The 24,311-nt window shown below is 41.3% G+C and overlaps 1 protein-coding gene across 9 annotated transcripts in view; it reads left to right on the forward strand.

Moving 5' to 3' along the window:
• Nucleotides 1-24,311, forward strand: part of Cbs (Cystathionine beta-synthase) — a 66,897-nt gene that overhangs the window by 24,441 nt on the left and 18,145 nt on the right. For 5 of the 9 annotated variants that reach the window (XM_071682932.1, XM_071682935.1, XM_071682931.1 and 2 more), the window contains exons 2-7: nucleotides 19,778-19,851; nucleotides 20,447-20,553; nucleotides 21,480-21,617; nucleotides 21,964-22,178; nucleotides 22,346-22,492; nucleotides 23,749-23,881. In XM_071682932.1, coding sequence (XP_071539033.1) covers nucleotides 19,823-19,851; nucleotides 20,447-20,553; nucleotides 21,480-21,617; nucleotides 21,964-22,178; nucleotides 22,346-22,492; nucleotides 23,749-23,881 — 769 coding nt within the window. In that variant the 5' untranslated portion in view covers nucleotides 19,778-19,822. Of the gene's footprint in view, nucleotides 1-12,487; nucleotides 12,837-19,490; nucleotides 19,509-19,777; nucleotides 19,852-20,446; nucleotides 20,554-21,479; nucleotides 21,618-21,963; nucleotides 22,179-22,345; nucleotides 22,493-23,748; nucleotides 23,882-24,311 lie in introns of those variants that run through there. The other 4 variants (XM_071682926.1, XM_071682928.1, XM_071682929.1 and 1 more) reach the window with 3 other exon arrangements.

Raw genomic sequence — 24,311 nt, forward strand, 5'->3', positions numbered from 1 at the left:
ACGTGCTTACTTTTTTTTTTTTAAGCACGACGGTACGACCCTCACGACCCTATGGGTATGGTGTGGCCTTACCTTTGACATAGTCCCGTCGAGTCGTGACCTTTGACCTGACTCTTTTTTTTTTTTTTGTATTAACGGTTAAGTCAAAAGGTCACCTCACCGTCATACCCAAGGATCGTGCCATCATCGTATTCAGGATGTAAAACCGCGTCTCTCTCTCTCTCTCTCTCTCTCTCTCTCTCTCTCTCTCTCTCTCTCTCTCTCTCTCTCTCTCTCTGCTATCACTCTTGCTCCAAAAATTCGACTGGAATGCATCGGCATGATTTCGTTTGTGTGTGTGTCTAGTAATATATATATAGTTTCGTGCGTCCATTGTTCTGTCTTTGTTTGGTGATGTGTTTTGCTTGTTTGCCTCGCTGACTGTAACCAGTTAAGCACAATTAACTCGGCGACTATCGGCTAATTCCTAAGGCAAATACGATCTTCATATATATATATATATATATATATATATATATATATATATATATATATATATATATATATATATATATATTATATATATACCATTTTCGTCTTTCCGATATTTATACATAGTGATCTTCAGACATTACCCGTTATTTTAAGTTTTGAATGTTATGAAATTTTGAGTTATGAGACAAATTATTCTTTTCATAATAGTTTAATGATGGTACTAGTTCGGTGTATTCGTGTCGTGTTGGACCTGTCGTGCACCGGGGAAGTAATCCCCGTTCGTTCAGTAGACCGTCGTGTTTGTGTGTGGCTATCGCCGCAGACAGCAACGACATAAATCGTCGTTTTGTGTGGATGCCGTTCACTCCACAACGACATTCCGGATGAATTAATGTTTGAAGTGGGTCTGTTTGCCGGATATATATGTACGTACACACATAGAAGAGGAATGGGCTGTTAAGGCTTGCAATCCTGGAATCCTTGCAATATCCTACACGTAATAACAGACACAGGAACCTGTGGTCGTCACCCAAGTTCTCTACAACACTCTAAGTTTCTCAGGCATGTTGATGACTTCGGTGTTGCCCCGAGCTGAGGGATATTTCCAAGGTGGGGTTATTACATAGTGGGTAAAGGAGTAGCCGGACATTACAAGGGTATCCTGTTTGGAGATGCTTAAGTTAGCATTCTTTGCTACTTATGGGAGATTCTCTGTGTTTACAATGTTGTTTGTGGCTTGGTGTGTTAATGGTACGAGTTACCACCCTTGGGAACGACTGTGCGACCCTTTTGGTACAGATATCCTGTCCTCTGACCCGACCCGTGAGGGTCAAATCCAAAAGTAGGTCATCATAAAGGTCGTACCGTCGTGCTGTCCTCGCTTCGAGAGAGTCGACATGCCGGTGATCAGGGGGGTCGTATTGCCATTGCCTTGAGAGAGTCGACACGTCATGCTGCTGCTCAAGGGATCACTGAACTGGCTCAGTGAGTCAGGCAATCACCCTTCCTTCCCTTATGTGTGTCACAAGATGTCATTCAATGACGTTGAGCCGAGCATTGATCTCGTTCTTAGAAACATGAGGTCACAGGTGAACGCCTTGTAGCGAATCTTGTCTTGTTCTTCTTTTTTTTTTTATTTCCGGCGGAGTCGCCTACGTGTAGTTAAGTGTGGCTTGATCCTGACAGATGGAGTACTGTATGAGTTCAAAACACGTAAGAATGTCGTTTGAAGGGCTTAAGTGAGACTTGAAGATAAGGTAAGTTTTTCGACTGCAGGATAGGGATGGAGATATGTTAGGTGCAACTTATTAACTTCCCATGTATAAAATGTTGATATCAGATCCTTTTTGATGTAAGATTTTGAATCCTTGTATATCACGAATTGATTAAATTCTCCTATATCGTGCCGTCTGTAGCAGGGATATCAATACTGAAATATTCTCATTAGTCATTTACACGATTTTATATCCACTGGAAACTCTGTAAAACCTGAAATGAATGATAACAGTTTGTTAATAGTTAAAGATAAATAAGAGAAGGTAATGCGTATGCCTTTCGTCTTGTATCTCTGAAGTAAGTCTTTGATAGTCTAATGGTATGCACACTCTCTCTCTCTCTCTCTCTCTCTCTCTCTCTCTCTCTATATATATATATATATATATATATATATATATATATATATATATATATATATATATATATATGCAGCTCTCACGCCATCGTCCGTGATGCAGTGCATTATGACATGAGTTAACGATGTTGTAATAAGTGTGACCATTATGCAATTACCTCCTGATCATGATACGTAGATTGCCTGATTTAGCAAGTTGTTAACAATCGCTGCTCGGCCTCACGCCAACACCACCACGACACCATCAGTTCGCGTTTCTCCGCCCTTCTGTGCACACACACACACATCACCTGTTTTTTTTTTATTTTCGTGTTGCTATTCAAGAGTTTGTATCCTCAAGGATCCTATCCCCCCTGAAGGTGGTTGATGTGGTGTATGAGTTTGCCGTGAAATCGGGTTTTCTGTGATTATGGACCGTTCTTCAATCTCTGATAGTCGGGTGAGTACTGTTATATATATATATATATATATATATATATATATATATATATATATATATATATATATATATATATATATATATATATATATATTGTGCGTTTTACACACGGCACCTCAACCGCACTATCAGCAAACAGAAAGATGAACGGCATATGAACTTGTTCGCAAGAACACATGACCCAAACACGAGTGCGAATCACTGAACCCTTTGAGCACGACAGAACTGCCTTTGAATACGACAATACGACCCTTGGGTGTTGGACGTGACACGTAGGATGGCCTGGTCTTTGACATGACCCTTAAAGGTCAGGTAGGTTAAAGGCCAGGCCATCTTAAGGGTCGTACTGTCGTTCTCAAGGGTCATACCTTCGTGCTCAGGGATATAAGAAACATGGTTTATAGACTAATTTATATATATTGTTTCCCGCGTATCGTAATTTCGTCCAACAGAAATTTATTGGCAAATAGAACGTATGATTATCATAATCGCCTGATTAGTGCATTAATCACTTTAAGACATCATAATGAGGGCCTTTTACCGTGAATCTAGAACGTAAGATAAAGTACAGTTTATAGGAATGTGATTACAATCAATATTTAATAATGTTAATATCTATACAGTTGGCTGTCGGGTTGTAACTGTATCGGGACTTTTACTTAAATGAGCATGTCTGTACGACCCATGGCTATATGATGGGCTGGCCTTTGACCGACCCTAAGATTCAGGTCTTACCGAAGTGCTGAAGTACTCTGTACCGTCATGCTCAAGGACCCCTTATCGTCGTGCTCAGGGCCTCTTAACGTCGTCCTCAGGGCCTCTTAACGTCGTTCTCAGGGTCCCTTAACCTCGTGGTGAAGGGCCCCTTAACCTCGTTCTCAAGGGCCCCTTGATCTCGTTCTCATGGGTCTCTTAACCTCGTTTTCAAGGGCCTCTTAACCTCGTGCTCAAGGGGCCCTTAACTTCTTGCTCAAGGGTCCTACAGTGTTTCTCAAGTGGTTAATTACATGTTTCCTGTGAGGGGTAACCAGTCACATGAATTACAGCAATTAATAATTCAATTTGATTACTCCCGGTGTAATTACATGGCATTATTCCCCACAAGTGTTCATTATGGGCGTTATGTTTTGAGAAAATCGCAAAATTCCATAGATTTAGAAACAAAGTGAAACATTAATATAGATTTAGAAACAAAATGAAACATTCTGAAATGAAAATGAAGGTCGCGAACGATAGTTTCAGAAAGAAAAAAAATAGTGACCATAAAAATAACTAATTCATAATACGAAGAGATTTTTTTATGAATATTGGGGTAAAAGAATATTTATAAGCCTCATGGATAATCCACGACTATTAATAACATCACTGCGACTGAAAAGTTAAAAAGGTTTTGTAGTAAAGGTAAAAGAAAATGGAATCCATAACGAATTTTAAAGAAAATGGAATCCGTAACGAATTTCAGAGGTCAAAAAAGAGTCATCTGGAAGGAATCAGAAACACAAAGCATAAAAAAACGTAATGAGGGAACACATGTCCCACGTTGGTTGGTAAGTCTGCCCTTGGGGTCTGCAACCAACGAAGACTCGCAGAAAAGACTTCGATGTGTGCACCTCTCGGGCCTCTAGGTCTCCAAAGACATGGAGAAGGGAGTACTGTATGATTGTATTTTACATTTCACTCATCTGGTCGATTGAGGGAAGAGCGGGAGAGCAACTCGTTGTTACATATAGGCATATGTTTATCTTAATTGTCTTGAAGGCCACTATATATATCCGGGCATCTGGTGGCCTCAGTCATGGCCAGACGCGTCACCTATCCTCCCCTGAGATCCGCAGACGAAACCGAATCGTCTTTTACCCATTGTTACACCTCCATACCTATGGGTGTCGAATCATTTGTCCCTCGCCCATATCCCGTCGTTCATACTACATCTGTCCCCAGCATGTTGTGCCCTTCCGACCAGTAGCGTTGCCTCGCCAGCGTCGGAGTGCGATCAGACCCGATGATGTAACACAATCGATCAGTCCCTCAGTCCACCTTTCAGGGGATGGGGCTGAATCACGCACACACCATGAGACGCATTCATCGTAGATCCTTAGTTTGCATCCGCTGGCGTGGTTGTACGAGGGCTTAAAAACCAGGCCAGACTTTGTGATCACAATGTCTGACAAGTTATGCATGACGTCTATTAGACTTCATGGAGAGATTGCTTGAAGTAAACTTGGTAGTCGGATCGGGTTCGAAGACGGAGGCCGATCTACGTTCCAGACTTGCATACATATATGTCAGGGATTTTACCTTCTTAAGCAGGATGGTACGACCCCTTGAACACGGCGTTACGACCACTGAGCACGACGATACATCCCTTGGGGACGATGACCTGGCTTTTGGCCCTACCTTAAGAAGGTCAAGTCAGAGGCTTCGACCAACATACCCAAGGGTCGTATCATCGTTCTCAAGGGTCGTAACATCGTCCTTAAAGGTTCGACTACCCGTTATTTGGATTTCCTCCGTCATGTAGTACGTTGATCAGGTTCGCTGGTGATATTATTCTGTGTCCTCTGTAGTAAGGATTATTTCGAGCGGGAAGTCATGTCTTGGAAGACCGTGTGCTCTTTCCTTGCGGAGGAAATGTTGTCATCACTTTGGAATGGATATTCCTCCTTGGCTGTCAATAGGACAGGCAGGTCTGAGTATTATACAGTCTTAGTATATACCGCTGGATGGATGATATCCTCTGATCATATATATATATATATATATATATATATATATATATATATATATATATATATATATGTGCTGTCGCATTGTCGTGCTCATTGGGGTTAAAGTAAATCTCGTAAGTTGTTAGACCCCGGGGTCATATGGGGCTTATTATATATAATTTTATCTCTGATGTAGAGGAAGAATTACATCACCAGCAGGAGCAGGGTTGGCGGTAGGCCTGGTAAGTTACGACCCCCATCCACGCACGAACCATACAACCATGTATTTCATGGGAGGTTTGGGGGGGGGGGGGCCGCGGTTCCTGGACCATTCGAGGAGCATCATGAAGGAACGATCATCGAGTGTTATGGTAGGGTCCTTTTGAGCACCGATGGTACGATTGTTGAGTACGAAGGTACGATGCTTGAGCACCGATGATACGATTGTTGAGTACGATGGTACGACCTTAGAACACGACGATGGTACTGCTCATGGGGTATGGTAGTCGTCAATCCTTCAAGGGTCAGGTCACAGGTCAGGTCCAATCTTACCCTAGGATCGTCTTCAGCATCGGGTCATCCTCCCAACACCAACACTTCCGACTCACCTAAATTCACACGGCCCTTAACCCTACGTCCGTCTACCGGTGACCTTTAGGCCCTTATTGCATTTTCCGCCCTTTGACCTTGGTTGCCCTGGCCTTCCCAAACCACCCAAACCCCCTTCTTCTTCTTCTCCCCCCCACCCCCCACCCCACCCCACCCGTGGTAATTGATAACTGCTGCTCCTTGGAGGGGACTTGGCAAAGGGGGGAGGAAAAGAGAGAAAAATATGGTTGTTACACACGTAAACTTGAAACACTGTGTTGAGTTGTGTTTCCGGAGGTTGTGTTGAGGTGTTTGGCCTGTGTTGCACAGGACTTTTCTGGCTACACTGGTCTGTTTCTTCAGTGTCTGTACGTGGGTCTGTTTCTACAGTAGTTGTCCATTGATGTATTTTTGCAGTGTCTGTCCATTGGTAAATTTCTGCTATTCCTCTCTGGCCACTGTGAAAAATAGAGTATTCCATGTTAATGGAAACATAGAATATATATGTTTCTTGTGTACATATTTTCTGTGCACATTTTACGTAGATATTATATGATCAGAGTTGATCACACGTTCATGATTTATATATATATATATATATATATATATATATATATATATATATATATATATATATATATATATATATTCGTGTGTGTGTGTGTGTATATATAAACTTGCACGACCCTTGAGCACGACGTTACGACCCTTAGTTGTGATTGCGTCTTCTGTGACCTGATATCCTTCAATGAGGTCAGAGGTCACGCCAGTAGACCCAGTGGTCATACCGTCGTGCTCACGGAGTTTTACTGGCGTGCTGGAAAGTCGTACCGTCGTCTTCAATGGGTCGTCCTGTCGTTATCGAAGGTCGTACCGTCCGTCGTCCACAAGGGTCATACCGAAGCATCGTCTTTCCAGCCGGATTTGCCGCCTGACGACCTGACCTGACCCCCACCACCTGACGTCAAGTCTTTGTTCGTCGTGACCCCCGTCATTATCCCCGCGGTTGTAAACAGACACAGGAGGGCGAGGACATCCATTTTCTGTCCACAGCATTAGAAAAAAAAAAAAAAGGAAAGCGAAGCGGGGTCATTTTTTATACTTTTTTTTAGGGGGGAGAGGGGCCGTCGAGGGTCACTGTAGAGCAGAAAAGGTTCTGTCTACTTAGCACGTACGACTCGTTCTCCCCAAACCCACCAACCACCAGTTCCCTCCCCTCCTCGCCCCTCTTCGCGACTCCCTTGGGGTTGGGGAGGAGTGTGTCGCGACGCATAGTTTGAGGAACACTGCGGAGTTCAAGGTCGTCCTCAAGGGTCGCGCCGTAGTCGTAGAGGGGTCGTACCGTCATCTTCGAGGGCCACGCCACACCGTCGTCAGCAACACAGTTTTTGTATAAAGTAGATTGTCACTGTAACTCTGACGCAGGCCACCTAGGCCTTGTGTTATGTGTCTTATCAATGCGCACACACGTTCTCTCTCTCTCTCTCTCTCTCTCTCTCTCTCTCTCTCTCTCTCTCTCTCTCTCTCTCTCTCTCTCTCTCTCATGCCTTCGTCAGCGATTTAGGAGAGAGAGAGAGAGAGAGAGAGAGGCGTGTGGCGGCTCAATAGTCTCAGTATTCCTGGTCACAGTTTTGCCGCAAAGTTAGATTAGGATGACGTATTCTTTACTTTTGGTACTTCAGTATCTTACTCTCACAATTAATTACCCTTATATATATATATATATATATATATATATATATATATATTTTTTTTTTTTTTTTTTTTCATACTATTCGCCATTTCCCGCGATAGCGAGGTAGCGTTAAGAACAGAGGACTGGGCCTTTGAGGGAATATCCTCACCTGGCCCTCTTCTCTGTTCCTTCTTTTGGAAAATTAAAAAAAAAAAAAGAGAGGGGAGGATTTCCAGCCCCCCGCTCCCTTCCCTTTTAGTCGCCTTCTACGACACGCAGGGAATACGTGGGAAGTATTCTTTCTCCCCTATCCCCAGGGATAACATCAAATATATACCTATGTAAATTTAATTTCAGGCTATCCCAATGTGTCATTTTTCAGGTTTGCCAATCCTCTAGTTATCATATCAACTGTAACATCAAAAGAAATGCAGCTAAAACCAGCCAATGAACTATAGTTTGATGTTATGGTAACTATACTACATCATACTGCTATATCAAATGGCTTACTGCTTCACCAAGACCTTTACAAGAAAAAACAGATCAGTGCTTTATCTGAATCTCAATAAAGCATGCAGACATACATGTATTGTCATGGTATGATAATTCCTTCTCTGTGAAAAAGTAAAACCAAGTATACAAGAGGTAATATGAGGAAAACCATAGTCACATTATAAGCAATAAACAATTAATATCTATGATATGCAAAAACAGAACAAAAGACAAAGCAGTCTGCCAAGCAAGCAGCCCACAAACCAATAACAGCGATACGTACTATATATATATATATATATATATATATATATATATATATATATATATATATATATATATATATATATATATATATATTGCTTGAATGTGTTTCTGCCTCAGTGCCTAACTGCCATGATTATCCTTAAATTTTAGGTTTCGTTCGGAGGGATTCGAGTAAATAATCCCCTTCCCGTTTTCTCCCAACACAAAATGGGTGATAGAAGTCGGATTTCACCGGATGAATGGCATCGTAATTTTGTCTTGTTACCATCCCCACCAAAACGACCCTGGTGATTCTTATTAAAAACTCCGTAGCGGAAAAGAAAATAATATATTAGCAATAAATCGCCCGCTTCATGTAGTCGACATGAAAAAGGAAATCTCTTTTTAATCTCCATTGTAATCCGGGAGGGCTCGGTGTAATAGATTGGACGGATTTAAACATGATGGGTCAGATACCTTTGCCACGGCGCACCGGTAGGATTAACCAGCAGTTACACTCGTAACAAAGATTACACAGCCAATTAGACTCAGAATAGTTATTACTGTTAATTACGCGAGGGGCATTTTAAAAAAAAATCAAGCTGCTTATATATATACCCTTGTAGCTCTGGTGAAGGTAAGAAAAAAAAAAGTTTGAATCTTGATTAAACGAGGGTCGAACCATGGTTCTCTGAATTAGTTTTAGTGTCCTTTAGAGCTAGTGGGGTCTGAGGCCTTTGGCAAACCAGGCTGGGCTCAAGCTTGGGTCTTGAGACCAAACTACTGTGTTTCGCTCCTCTGATCAGGCAAACTGTTCGAGGTTGTGGCGTCGCAGAATGGCTCCGTATTCAAGTTTAGTAATTGTGTGGAGGTGATACAGTTGATGCAAGCGAACACACATCTTGTAGACAGTTACTCTATCTCATAAACTTTTGAGTTAAATGTAGATTTTTTTTTTCAATTCTCTAATTTTTGTGTGATATTCTTTTTTGTACATTACTCTAACATTTTCTCCTATGTATTAAAAGTCATTCCAGTTATATGATAGATTTGTATCAGTACCGACCTGCTGACGCATCCACTCCCACCGACCAGTTGGACCAGAACATCGTACAACACTTCGTTTCTGCGAGTGTATATGTGCATCAGTGCATGTCTGTCATGGACGCATTCCTGGTTTCATAAATTCCTGGGTTCAGAGTGAAGCGGAAGTGTGTGTGTGTGTGTGTGTGTGTGTGTGTGTGTGTGTGTGTGTTACAGTGACTCTGTTGCTGAGTTCATTCTCATCGCAAGTGTTTTTGTTTCCTCTTTTGATCGCAAGAGGACGAGATGCGCCCAGATGTCCGATGGGTTTACCTTAAGATGGCTCAACAATATCACTTGCTACAAGAGTCAGGGCTTCTTATGTATAATTATATTGTGGGAGACTACACATAGTTATGTAGATTACAGGGGACCACCACACTACCCTCTACATCCCTAGTAGAGATGAGCGATCGTGAGTAATGTCAGTGTGGACGATGAAAGGAGCGCACTGCGTGTCGTGTTCGTGTGTCAATGATAATAAAGTGGCTGTTGATGACTTGTAGGCTAGTGGGGTGATGATGGTGCAGTGATGGTACGTGATGGTCGCCTAGAGGGTGGAGATGGTAATGAGACATGATTGTATACTGGGAGGTAGTGATGTTACAGAATAGAAAGAGAAGGTAGTGGTGATGGATTAATGATGTTGCATGATAGAGGAGAGGGTAGTGATGATGGATTAGTGATGTTGCATGAGGGAGGAGAGGGTAGTGGTGATGGATTAGTGATGGGAGTTCAATGTGATGACATCAGGGAGGGTTGCGGGTGGCAGGACACACACTCGTCAACAGCGATCCCCCGTGCGGTGTTGGCGCAAGTGGTGGTGATGACGCTGAGCGCCGTGGTGTGCCTTCGCGTGATGCAGGTTCGAGCCCAGCCCCTGGTGGGAGGGCTGTGGCACCTGGTAACACTCCTCGCCCACCGCATCTTCCTCTGGTTGTTGCTCCTCCTCAGGGTTAGTCCTCTTCCTTCTCCTCCTCCTCCTCCGTCTTGACTTCTCTGCCTGGTTCTACACAGTTGAAGTTGCTGCCGTAGCTTGGGCGTCATAGGCTACAGGGTCTTTTGTTTCCCAGGCGAGACTCCGCCAGGCTAAGGTAGACGACTCTGGAAGACAGACAACAAGAAGGAGAATATCCTTGTGGTAGATCTTCTTTCACGAATGTCGGTACTGTGGATCATTTGACGATTGTAACATTATAAAAACGGCCCCATGATTGTAAGCAATTAAAGAATGATTTTGAAATGAAAGCAATGCCTATACATATGTAAAAATTCCGTTTGCTCTTTGAGTAGAGTAATATGGGTAAGTTCTAAGGGTTAGATACGCTGCGTTTTCATTATTGTATCTGTGAGAACCTTGAACTAGCCGCCAACGTGTTTGGTAATATTTGTAGTAACACATTCTCTGTAGTCTCCGTATTGATAGTGCTAGTTACGCGTATGAAATTGAGTAAACTCACATTATTCTTTACAAACAGCGGGTGCATATATTTATTAAACTTGTCAGTAAATAAGACTTGGAGTTAAAGACACTTGATGTTTCCCCGAAGTTTTTAGTAATAGAATTCCATATATTTTAAACGTTTTTCTGATGTTTTTAATCACAGCATTACGTTAGGCGTGAAGATGAAATGTATGGAAATAGATATGTGTATTTAACCCCGAGTTTAGCCCAGAAGGACCCTGTCGCTTATGGACGAACTATTCCACAGTCGGACTGTAGGTTTGTCGTAGATACTCCTTGAGTGCACCGTAGGTTTGTGAGTACATCAGGTCATCTGAGGTCACTGCTGTCTCGCTACATCTGTAGAGGGTTGGCAGAAGTTGAGGATCGTCCTGTAAGTAGCTTATTTACGTCACGTAGAATTTGAAAGCGTTTGAAGTACTGTGCTGATACTGAGGCTTATCAGAAGTTGTATACAGTCGTAGAGCCTGGAGGTGGTAGCTGATGCATGGCTGTCGGTAAATTGGAAGTAGTTTAAGGAGGTGAAACACCGCTGTGTGTATTGCAGTACTTGGAGCACCGAAGTGAGGTATATAGTATTGCTGCCTCTCCTGATAGCGTGTGTCTGCATGGTCTTTTCCCAATACACTTTTCCCTCAGTCACCACCAGATGTAGTTCCCTCGGGCTGTTTCCCCCCCTGGCATTGACCATAAAGGTCACCAGAGGAGGATCTACAGACGAAAAGAACGACTGGTGTTATCAGTAATGGCTGGCTGCCTGCCTGCGCTGTTATTTTCCTCCCGTCTTTACGCGGTGACAGATCAGCCCTGACCCTTATCATTACCCCTCGCCGTGGTAGGCTGTAGAAATACGTAAGGTATCCCCCACCACCTCCATATAGGTAATTTAACTGAATGCTGTAGTTAGTGTCTGAACCGTTACTGTAGCTACTTTATCCTAAAGCTATGTAGATTAGACCCTCCTAAACCATATCGTCTTGCCTTAGAAAAGTAGTGAAGTTGGGGATACTAAATATCATTTAAGGTTTACAGGTGTATGATTCCTCCTCCCACATATACAGACCGCGTTTTTAACTGTTTGGTTTATCATCGTCTTTTTGTTCCATGTTGGAATGACTGAAGATAAATGACGAGATTTAGAAGTGTTCTGGAGACACACACACACACACACACACACACACACACACACACACCTTAAAGTGTCCCTCTGACTTTTACCTGAGAAGTCCCGCCTGCACACCAGTTCACTTACTGACCGATTCTTAAGTTTAGAAAAGAATTTGAGAATCAGCATGAGATATGTTCAGTTGATTATGCGTATTTTGTTGTCGGACAAGAGACTGAGCAGTGACTGAAAGTCTGGACGAGCAAGTATGATCATTCTTCCAATAAAACGAAGTGAAAAAGTATATATATATATATATATATATATATATATATATATATATATATATATATATATATATATATATATATATTGTGGCGTTGCGCGGGCCAGTTAGTCCCGACAGCTCCCATGGTGCGATCCTTGAACCCGGCGGTACGGCCCTTGGATATGATGGCCTTGGCCTTTGACCTGATCCTCAATTAAGCATCAGGTCTGCTCAAAGGCCAAATAGATATACCTAGTAGATGTAGCTTGTACCGTCGAGGTCAAGAGTTTCAAGTACTGGTGTTAACAGGTGGAGCAAGGGCCCAGGTTGTGTGGTACACAGGTGGTAACAAAACTGTTAGTGAGGAAACCGATGGTGACAAGGGACAAGGAGTGTTAGGAGACAGGCTGTGAGGTGCGAGACAGGTGGTGGTGATGAGGCAGATGGTGGTGGCCTAAGGTGGCGGGGATGACGGCCGTCAAGGTGTCCCTGAAGGAGTACAAGGCCCTGGTGGGGGTTCATGAGGAACGCCCTCTCACTCCTACCTCCAGCACCCGGCCTGTGGGCCTGGTGGGGGAGCAAGAGGCGCGTCCTGCCTCCCGCATGGCCTCCAGCGCCGCCCGTCCTCCCTTCACCCCATCCTCGACCTTCGGGGAACACGAGGTACGTCCCCCTCAGCCCTGTCTCCTCCCTCCCCAGCATGGCCTCCTGCACCCGCCCTCACACCTGTTCCTCACCTTGACTCGTCCTTCTCACTTCCTCTCCTCTTCTTCACTTGCTCCTCGACCTTATTGACTCTCCTCCTATCACCTCGCCTCACTCGTCCCTCTTCGTCCGCTTTGACGTTGCTACTCTCTTTGTTCCACAGGTATTATATGTCGGCCACTAGTGTCATGAGCTGTCTGCATGTGTCCCAGCCGTTGAGCCCTGGACCCCTGGCACGATACTGGCTGCTGCTTCCCACAGTTTATGTGTGAAGACCAACCTCACGAGGATTGGCCGTTATGATATCTTTCCTCTCACAGCAAAGCTGTGGAATGCTTTTTCATTCTTAGGGCTTTTTTTCTTCCTACAACTTTTCCAATATGTGGAGTCGTTTACAAACACCTGAGAATCTATGATTGATACCCCATTGTATTTGTGATTATCATCATTATTATTAATTATTTTGTAATGGACTCAGTAATTTACCTTTTCGTCCTGCATGACTTTTATTGGGGCATACTTTCGCCCGCAGTATTGTCTGTGTAACTGGATCCCATTACCGCAAACAGCCTCGAAATGACCTCATGGTCTGTTGATGTTTGAATTCCCTTGTTTACTCACGTTTATCCCGTCTTCACCTGTTCCTTATTTTGCTTTTGCTGTCCGACCACCACACGTACTCCCTCCTGCATCTCATCCTTAGATATTTCTCGTTTTTTTTTTTCCCCTCTCGTTCTTCGCCTGTTTTGATGTCACCTTGACTGATGTCCCGGGTCTCCTCTCTCTCTCTCTCTCTCTCTCTCTCTCTCTCTCTCTCTCTCTCTCTCTCTCTCTCTCTCTCTCTCTCTCTCTCTCTCCCACCGTGAGCCGCCTCACTCCCGCACTTCCCTCACACGCGCCCGTTTCATGTTTCACCCCCGTTTCGTGCCTTGTTTCACACACGTTTCTTGGCTTTCTTAAAGAATGGTATTACGTCTCATCACTACACGAAATGTGTGCGAGATAGTCTGTCCTGCGTGTGTGTGTGTGTGTGTGTGTGTATGTGACAGGACTTATCCTTTTTAACACGTCAACTCAAGAACAATACTTGATACATATTTGATAGTTTACGTACTGTGCAGTTTGACGAAATGATTAGGTTCTGGGGATACATGGTTGAATAAATTTACATACTGATTAGGATTTTTACTTTCTGTTATTATGATTTGATAGGACTAGATGACAGGAAGATTTTTAGTTGAGATATATATTTGTTAAAGACAGATATAATGACACGCAGTTTTTTTTAGCAAATTAATGAGGTCATTAGTTCTTTTTTTAACCCTTATATTTGACTCCTGGTGAGACATATCGGTCAACGCAAAGGCTTATGGTTTTCAGAAGTTTTCTGTTGCCAAGATTTCTCTTTCGCTGTCCTGTACCTCATCAAGTCCTCAGTGCCCATTGTGCCGAAAGTGACCCGTGTATTCTCATTGCCTCAAGTGGCCCCACAGAATCGTATGTCCCTATTGCCCCCAAGTGTCCCCATTGCCCCCATGTGTCTCCATGGCCCCCAAGTGTCCTCATTGTCCCCCTGACAAGTGTTATTGTCATCCCGTCACCTTTTCTCATACTGTAATCCATTGCTCCTGTGTCATACAGTCATCTTCGGATCCCCTGTCATACCGATGTTCCATCACGCCGTTTCATACCGTCGTCCTTGGACCCCCTGTCACACCGTCGTTCCGTGACGCCGTGCCATACCGTCGTCTCGTGACGCCGTGTCATACCGCCGTCCCGTGACGCCGTGTCATACCGCCGTTCCGTGACTCCGTGCCATACCGTCGTTCCGTGACGCCGTGTCATACCGTCGTCCCGTGACGCCGTATCATACCGTCGTCCCGTGACTATCTTCAGATGTAATGAGCTCTCGAAGTCTCCTCAGTTCCCTCACTATTGATTTTCCTCATACCACGTTCCTCCAATAGGCATGTCACGTGGTGCACGCGCCCTCAGCCACACGTATCTCATGGTGCCACTTTCAACCACCCAAACGGATAGTTCATTCAATTTTTACTTCGCCCCATTCGAGGAAAAAAGTGTACCCATACTTGTGTATTCAGCACAACGAAATGAGACGAATCAGGTCTTGAGTAGCTTGCTTTTTATTAAGTTTATCAAAAGCTTTTGATGATTTGAAGTGCCTGTGTTAGAACACCTCTTAACCTCTTTTCTAAAGATTCGGGTCGGCTCTCCTAAGATGTGTCTCTGTCCAGAAATCAGCGTGATAGCTCTTCGTTGTACTCTCTCCATTGTCCTTTTTTTTTTTTTTTTGTTCAGTGAGGGTGACGAAAACTGAACACAGTATTCAAGAGGAGTACACGCCGGTGAATTGCAAAGAGTAAGGATAATTTCCATACGAATCCAAGTCTTGTATCCTCTTTTAACTGCTTAAAGGTTTTGTAGGGAATATCTTCATTACCTCCTGAAACCGGGATTATTAAATTCCTGTAAATTTGATACGACAATCAGGGAGAGAGAGGGGGGGAGTAGGGAAGGCTGGTTGCTTCTTGCGCGCTTCCTTCAGCTTCAGATGAAAGACTACGTCAGTCTTGTGATCATCCGACACGACAAGGCGGCGGTTGTTGGCGTGTGATCCTTGGGTAGCGTGACCACAGCCGACCCCTTTGTATTTTCCCAACATGGTCTTCTCTGCATCGCTCTCCCTCTCGGGGAAGGAAGAAAAAGACAAAGGAATTTAGGTATAGGAGGAATAGGATAGGTAAGAAGTAGGATGGCCGGGATGGGGAGGGATACACATTGGATGATGATCTTCAGCGAGTAAAGGTCTTCAAGGCCATTGTCATGTAGTTCCCTCGTCACCCACTAGGTGTTCACCACCCGGCCAGCCCAACCCAATCCAACCCCTTCCCTGAGCGTTAACTCACTGTTATCATCAGAAAAGTTTTCAAGATTTTATGCACATTTTGAAGGATTCATATCGTTTTCCTCATCACCATGCATGAGTACTTTCTGGTTTGGTGATTGTATTGCATTTTGCTCCATATTACAAAGTATATATACCTTGTCTTTCATTACGGGAAAGTAAGTATATCTTACCTTCACTGAATGCAAGTATGTATACTGAGCAATATATATATATATATATATATATATATATATATATATATATATATATATATATATATATATATATACTGAGCTTATATATATATATATATGTATATATATATATATATATGTATATATATATATATATATATATATATATATATATATATATATATATATATATACTGAGCCTTCTTTTTATGCCTAGGATAGTATGTACACTATTCCTGTTGTGTATATGCGTGTGTGACTAACCTGCATTGTATGCTAGTTTCTATATATTCCTTGCTGTGATGTGTGCATCTTAAGCAAATATATACCGTCTCTACATTGTACAGATGAGTCTATACCCTCCTGGCACTATGTGCATGTAAGTCTATTGTTCCTGGCCTGTATACACATACGAACCATACGAACCCTTTCCTTGCATTGTATATGTCTGCAAACTCCTTTAATATTGTTCGTGTATGTTTGATCTCCCTGCCCTCTGTTCAATTATATATACTCTCCCTTAACTACGTTTGTATGAATCCCCCCCACCCCTCCTGCACTATATTCGTATATGTTTATTCTTCCTTCACTGTATAAATGTATGTTTACTCCCTTCTTTGTACACCTATACCTATATTCTCTCTATTGTGTAACTGTATACTCCATTCACGTGTACTCCATTGTGAATGGAGTATACATATGTACACTCTTCACAGTACACATGCCTGTATTACTCACCCTTCATTACATGCGTGTCGGCAACGTAGTTTTGTCTTGTCTTGAAAGATTGAAAATAATCCGATAATACCGTTGAATTCTCCATCCCCCACCACCACCACCCCATCACGGATATTCTCATGGGTAGGAGACTACAGACCGACCTAGGATTATAAGAACAAATCCCAGACGGTCTGTAGTCTAAAACTTTCCCCTTGAGCTATGGATGGTTTCATTTTAGATCATTCTCAAGTTGGTATTGTGAACGGGGAAAGAATATAGTGTAGGGGGTAATACATGGGGGAAGGAATGGGGATTAGAACACGGACTGGTTAGGTTAATTGTAGTCTATATGGAGATTGAGTTAAGGGTTGATAGGGTTACTGTAGAGCAGGATTGAGGAAGGAAAGGAGTTTGGATCAGCGAATACGTTAGTTTGTGATTGGGTTGGTTATTCTGACGCAGCTGGCAATCCCATGGTAATGCGGAAAGAAACACCTTGGTTTTTTGTTTTAGTACCATGGCCATTATGTTTCTCTTAAGACCATCTTTACGTCATAAGGGCAGATTACTCTGTCATTAGTAGTCGTGTTGATAAGTACGTTGAGAAGGGCTTGAAGGTTATCAGGCCTTAAGATATGATAGGGCAATGACGGAGGTGGAGGGACGGAGGGGGGAGCTGGGCCTGAGTTGTCATGGCGACGGGTCGGAACCACCGTACCAACCAACCCCTGGCCCGCCAGAATATTTATAATATTGATCCACGTCACTCGCTGGTGGGGGGTGGGGGTAATGTGGATAACTGTTAACGAATCTCTAGAAAGAAATTTCCTTCATGCACCTCCGCACTGCTCTGTTTGTAATGAAGAAAATGGACTTCCTGGTGTAGTTTTAAAGGCGTGAACACTAGCGAGACGCTCCCATTGGAAGATTAAAGATACCTCAGTGTAGCTGCAGGTGTTTGTGATAATGCGCAGTGAACGCGATGGGTTCAGGGGGTCAGATCGGGTCAGCCAGTCTGATAAGTTTGGTTGATTGGCGCCGTGGACGCTACGATTAGGGACGAATGTTTTAAGATGTAGGGTACTGTCGGTAGCTTCTTTACAGGCAAAATTCTGTCTCTCTCTCTCTCTCTCTCTCTCTCTCTCTCTCTCTCTCTCTCTCTCTCTCTCTCTCTCTCTCTCTCTCTCTCTCTCTCTCTCTCTCATTGGCAGGTTAGGAGGGTGCAAAGTTTGCGGTTATATTTCCCCGTTTCTTGTTTTTCACTTTTTGCATTATCCCACTTTCAATTTTATCTTATTTCTCTTGGCTGTCTAGTATGATTTTGTGCTTTTGTCTTTCCTCTTCCTATCGCTCCATTTCCCCCCACCGATTTCACGGTCAGGTTTTATCTCCAGGTATTCATTCATCTTCCACACCCTCAAATCGGTTTTCAAATGACCCATTTGACTAGCTTTCTAGTTCCTCCTCTTACAGCCACCTTTGCTCCCTCCCTCACCACCTTTTTTAACATTTCTAGTTATGTCGCCTCTGCTCAGGCATGCGTTATGTAAATATCTTCAGACATGAGGGTCACACATCCCAGGTTAATTTTTTCTCCTTGTACATAATATAGACTACTGGAGAATAATTTGTTTAGGTATAGTCAGGTTCTCTTGGGTTATATACATATTTATATAATAAGGGGAAATCAACGGGTGGAAGGGAGGGGGGGATTCAAAAAGCAATAGGAATTATCCTTCACGTTGACGTGGATTATTTGATAACTTTAGCTGAAATTATGAATGAAGATGTTGAAAAGTGAATTCTCATTAGCCGATGTAATTGGTGTCAAACACTTCAAAGTTATTGACCATGTGTCTTTCTCAAATCTAGGCAGAGATTCTCCCCATACAGGATATGACTTCTCATTGGCCAAGGCAGTAATGCATGTGTCATGGAATAAAAACTTTTTCGACTAGACAGAAGGGAGATACTCCGGGAGGTGCTACACTATTTGGTTAATGCAGCAGTGCCCAGTCAAAGCTACTGCATGATCGCAATCAAAATCGATGTTTGGATAGCTTGAATTTCAATCTTGATAGAGCTATTTTCCCTTTTTGTTCTAAGAAATCTAATTTTACCTCCAATATATATATATATATATGTATATATATATATATATATATATATATATATATATATATATATATATATATATATATATATATTTTCAAACTATTCGCCATTTCCCGCATCAGCAAGGTAGCGTTAAGAACAGAGGACTGGGCCTCTGAGGGAACATCCTCACCTGACCCCCTTCTCTGTTCCTTCTTTTGAAAAATTAAAAAAAAAAAAAAAAAAAAGAGGGGAGGATTTCCAGCCCCCCGTTCCCTCCCCTTTTAGTCGCCTTCTGCGACACGCAGGGAATACGTGGGAAGTATTCTTTCTCCCCAATCCCCAGGGATATATATATATATATATATATATATATATATATATATATATATATATATATATATATGTATATATATATGTATATATATATATATATATATATATATATATATATATATATATATATATATATATATATATATATATATATATATAAAGTCGAAGGCGCTTTATATTGACGGGTTAATATAAAACCTATGATAGTTATGCAACCACTGGACCACTCCATTTACGGCGACACTGCAGCTCTGAAGCCTTGCTCCATACAGGAGCAGTGTTGGGTGGGCTCCTCTGCTTTGGGAAAACCCCCGACATGTGTTGATCTACGTTAAAGATAACAGCACATTGGAGGGTGTAGTCATTACTAAGGACATGGTATATTTGGACTTACATTAATGCTGAAGAGGAAATAAGCTTTATTGTTACATTTTTCTAGATATATACAAAATGTTTTATTTTTTTAAGTGTCACGTTTTGACAGATACACTACTCAGTGACCTCTCCCAGTAAACAGAAGTAATTTACCTCAAAATAATTCAGTATTTCGCAGATATTATCGACCTAGACATTTAACTCAACTTGACCCAGCTTACGAAATTGACCTTGACAGCAGCCTCAAGAAAAACATACTCTTCTCTTTCCAGACGACCCGTTCTGCGACCTCCACCACCTCTTCATCCCCCTCAACAATGTCAGCCATGGATTACACGTACAGCCGGTGAGTGGAAGACGTAGCAATCTTCTTGCTACATAGTCTCCTGCTGTTCATTCCTTGTGAACGAAACCCACCTCAACCTCACCATTTTGAACATATGTAGTCTTTATTGGCCTCCATTCTTGTGCTTGTGTTGTCAGATTACATCTACCTTATATGACAACTGCCTCATACCTTTGGTCATATGGTGTGACCTTATCTGTATCAGTAAATTCATATATATATACATTTTATGCATGAAGTCTGATTTTAGCTTCAACTTACATGAAACCTACTCCTTACCCAATAATTATCAAAATTTTGATAAAGTTTTCACTTTTCTAGAGATTTGTGTGGTATGAATATTGCCATCAGCAGAAGTCCAGCCAGATGCTTAGCTTTGATTTGATCATGGCTGCCATACCTTGTCAAAAACCCATGCTCAGTCTTTGTGTGGTGGTGTTTGAGTTGAAGAATAATAATGCACTTTTATCTTTTATGTATGTAAATCTCTTCTTACAATTTGTAAATGGTTCTTGAAAGATTTTTTGTGCACCTGCCAGAAATCTTGATGCAGTGCAATTACTCAGCATGCTGTCTGTCTCTTTTTCCATGGCAGGAATGATAATCTGCGTACCCTAGATAACATTCTAGGACACATCGGCAACACACCACTTGTCAAACTCAACAGCATACCCAAGAGCTTTGGTCTCAAGTGCGATGTCTGTAAGTTGTATCAGTGTCACCTATGAAACTTACTGTCCCATGCTGTGTATTATTTACTTGACATTTTTTGGATGATTTCATCAGTTACCTTTACTTAGTCATAGGAAGGCAAATTGTTCTACTTTCAATTACTTGGTGAAAAAAGCATTTTCTTATTTCATTATGGAATTACATGCTTTTTTGTTTATATCTAGTTACAGAATGCCACAGTACTGTTGTGATTCATTATTTTGATAATTAATTTTCCTAGATACTGTACAGTATTAGGTAGTATTGTATACAAAGTTGTAAGCATATAACATGTAATTTTGTAATGCTTTATCTTAAACTGCACTTCAGTGTCTTTTGGCCAGCAGCTGTTCATTGTATTGTATATTTAAAGAGTCATTGTAAATTTAAGATTTGTTCCATTTTTATAGTTTCAAAAATGATTCTCTGGACATTCTTCACATGTATTGTTTTTGTTTCACTGCAGTAACAAGCTGTTAGTCAGTCAAAGTCTCACTGAATTATTTTGCTAGTGTTTTAGGCATTTGTACCTGAACCAAATCTATTAACTCAAGCATTTGTAAGATATTGATTTTTAATCCTTCTGTATTGTAGATATGTAGCTAAGGCTTTTGTTATGCTTAAGTGCTTACACATAATGATTTACACTTTGAATTGGCCCATAACTGTTCAAACTTATTTTTTTCCTCCCAAGTGCCTGAATGGGCATCGATGCCAGACATTCTTACAATGCATAATGATATATCTCAGGCTTTTACTGTTCTAGACCACCAGTATTGTGGATATTGTATTGTGTAATCTGTTCTTGCAGAAACTAAGCAACTTATCCATTTCTGAATATTTTGTGAGTTTGATGTCTTTTCTGACATCTTTTTTTCAACATTTAGAATAAAACATGCTATTATTATTTATCTCAGATGCAAAATGCGAGTTCTTCAATTCTGGAGGAAGTGTGAAAGATCGCATTGCTTTACGTATGATTGAAGATGCAGAAAAGAAAGGCCTGATTACACCTGGTGTTTCTGTACTAATTGAACCAACATCTGGCAACACAGGTCTGAGAGAAGTTCATATTTATTCATATGCATCTGAATTTGATTTTTTTGTGTGATATATCAATCCATTATGTAATTCTTTAGTTTAACCTTTTACACCCATAAAAGAATGACCGAAAGAACAGAAATATTTTCTTTAATGCAGACATTTGCAGCTACTTCTTTATATAGCCAAACCAGTTTGGAGACTTTTGTCATAGTATCTCTTAGATAGGGCACTTGCTATAATTGTTTAGGGTTAAACATAGGATATTAGATATGTTCATCTGTTTCAGTATTGGTTGTTGATTGACATTCGGTGTTAACTAAGAGAATTCAGGCTCTGAATTGACACTTTTTATAACAGGAATTGGACTCGCATTATGTGGAGCAGTGAAGGGTTACCGGTGCATATTGGTGATGCCTGAGAAGATGAGCAATGAGAAGGTTTATATTCTGAGGGCCCTCGGAGCAGAGATTGTGCGCACTCCAACCTCTGCATCATGGGATTCCCCTGAGTCTCATATCTCAGTGGCAAAGAGACTGGAGAAGGAAATCCCAGGAGCAATTATCCTTGATCAGGTAATTTGTTTTTGAGGAAAATATATATATATATTTTTTTTTTATGTGATATACATCAGGAAGTATCATGGTGCTTACAAAGTAGCTGCTGAGGCAGTTTATTTGAGAGCTTTTGCTTTATCTGTTATACCTTGACAATGATATACATATTTCTGTTTATACAACAGTACAAGAATCCTGGTAACCCAATGGCCCATTATGAAGGCACAGCAGAGGAGATCCTTCAACAAACTGGTGGTAATATTGACATGTTAGTGGCAGGTGCAGGTACAGGTGGAACAGTCACTGGCATTGCAAGAAAACTGAAGGAGAGGGTAAGTCACGTTTCTCACTTCGTATTCTACATCTAGAGAAAACTAATATGCAGATTGGAATGGTATTATTTTCTACATTCAGGAGGGTTGTGGGATTATGATACAACTATGAAAATATGGGTAAACCATCAAGGGATTGGCTTGTTAATTTAGGCTTACATTAGGTTTCTTGACAATCAAGAGTCTAGAGAACATCTAACTGAAAGTTATATCTCTACAAACAATTAGAAGTATGTAATAGAATTCTAATACATTAGTGCTATATTGTGACATTAATTGCCTTTGAATAGTGTTTGGGACTGTGGGCCAAAATCACACGGAATAATACTCGAAATTATGTAAACAATGGAATAACGTACCAAGTAATTCTGAGAATGTAAGTAATTAATAGTTAATGCATTAGGTAAGAAATTTTGTACAAAAGAGCTGTTGGGACCCAGAGAAAGGCTAGATAAAGAGGCTTTTCTTTTTTTTCTGAATATATAGATAATTATTTGCACATGCACTGGGGAAGAACCTTCTGAAGAGAACAATGCAGAGAAAGTGTGTAGAAAATGCAATTTACCACATCATTCAAGTATACATCAGTGTTTTGAACTGAAATACAGTTGATCACTGGCCCCTTTGCAAATTAGTTTATTTTTCTTCAATGTGACTTATTCATAGTGCATGAGATAGTCAAGAACCTACTAAAGAAAATTGTTTGAAAAATATATAAATGCTTACAATTTATTCTCTCTTTCACCAAGTGTAAGATGAATCTTTTGAACAGTAGAGAGATAGAGACCCTGAAAAAGGCAAAGTAAGGTATGTTCCTACATTTTTGGTGGGAATTTTTAGATTCTTTTAAGTTCATGCATTAGGGAAGAACCTATTGGAGATAACAGTGTACAAAAAGTATGTAAAAACTGCAGTATAGCATATTATTCCCTGACTAAGACATCAGTGATTTGAACCAAAAGGCAGTTGATCACATCAGCTACATCTTTCTGGATTCCACACCTCAGTTTTACTTTAATTTTTTACTGAATATTCATCCCATAATTCAATAATGCATGTCAGACTTCTTAAGCACATCACCATATTGCTTTTCCATAACCACACTGCTAAATTATAGCAGTGTGGTCTGTAACCTCTTTCCTTCATGTATAAATTGTCATGGAAGAGCCATATTGTTTAGCCATATTTTCCATGGATGATGGTAATGAAATAATGAGTAAGAGTAGCTGAACCAACCGTTGTTAAATTTTCCGTAGATTCCTGATTGTAAGATTGTTGGCGTGGACCCTGAGGGCTCTATCTTAGCTTACCCAGAGGAGCTTAACAAGTGTGATGTCCCGACATATGAAGTTGAGGGTATTGGTTATGACTTCCTCCCCAATGTCCTCGGTAAGATTTATTTATTTATTTATTATACTTTGTCGCTGTCTCCCGCGTGCTTGGTAAGATATCTATGCTAAATCTATTCAGTGCATTGCATTATTTACTTTGCTTCTGTATGATGTGATTTAGGAAAATGTTGCATAGATAAGTTTGAATTAGAATTGGTGATGACTGTGAGAGACACACATGTACCTTGGTAATAAACAGCTGTGGAAATAATAGCTTGACCAAAGATTCATGCAGCTGGATAATTCAGTAAATGGAAACTGAAAGTGTTGTAGGTAGATGAGTCAGACTACCCCAAAGTGACTAGTTTCTGATCTTTAAAAAGAACTGTAAAGCAAGCCTTCTAAGAGTTAAAAGAGCAAGGAACAGATAGTACCACTGTTATTTTAGGCTTTCAAAACTTACTGGTTACTATTAATGACTTGTTCCA

The sequence above is a fragment of the Panulirus ornatus genome, chromosome 35, assembly GCF_036320965.1.
Source record: "Panulirus ornatus isolate Po-2019 chromosome 35, ASM3632096v1, whole genome shotgun sequence".
Classification (NCBI taxonomy): Eukaryota; Metazoa; Arthropoda; class Malacostraca; order Decapoda; family Palinuridae; genus Panulirus; species Panulirus ornatus.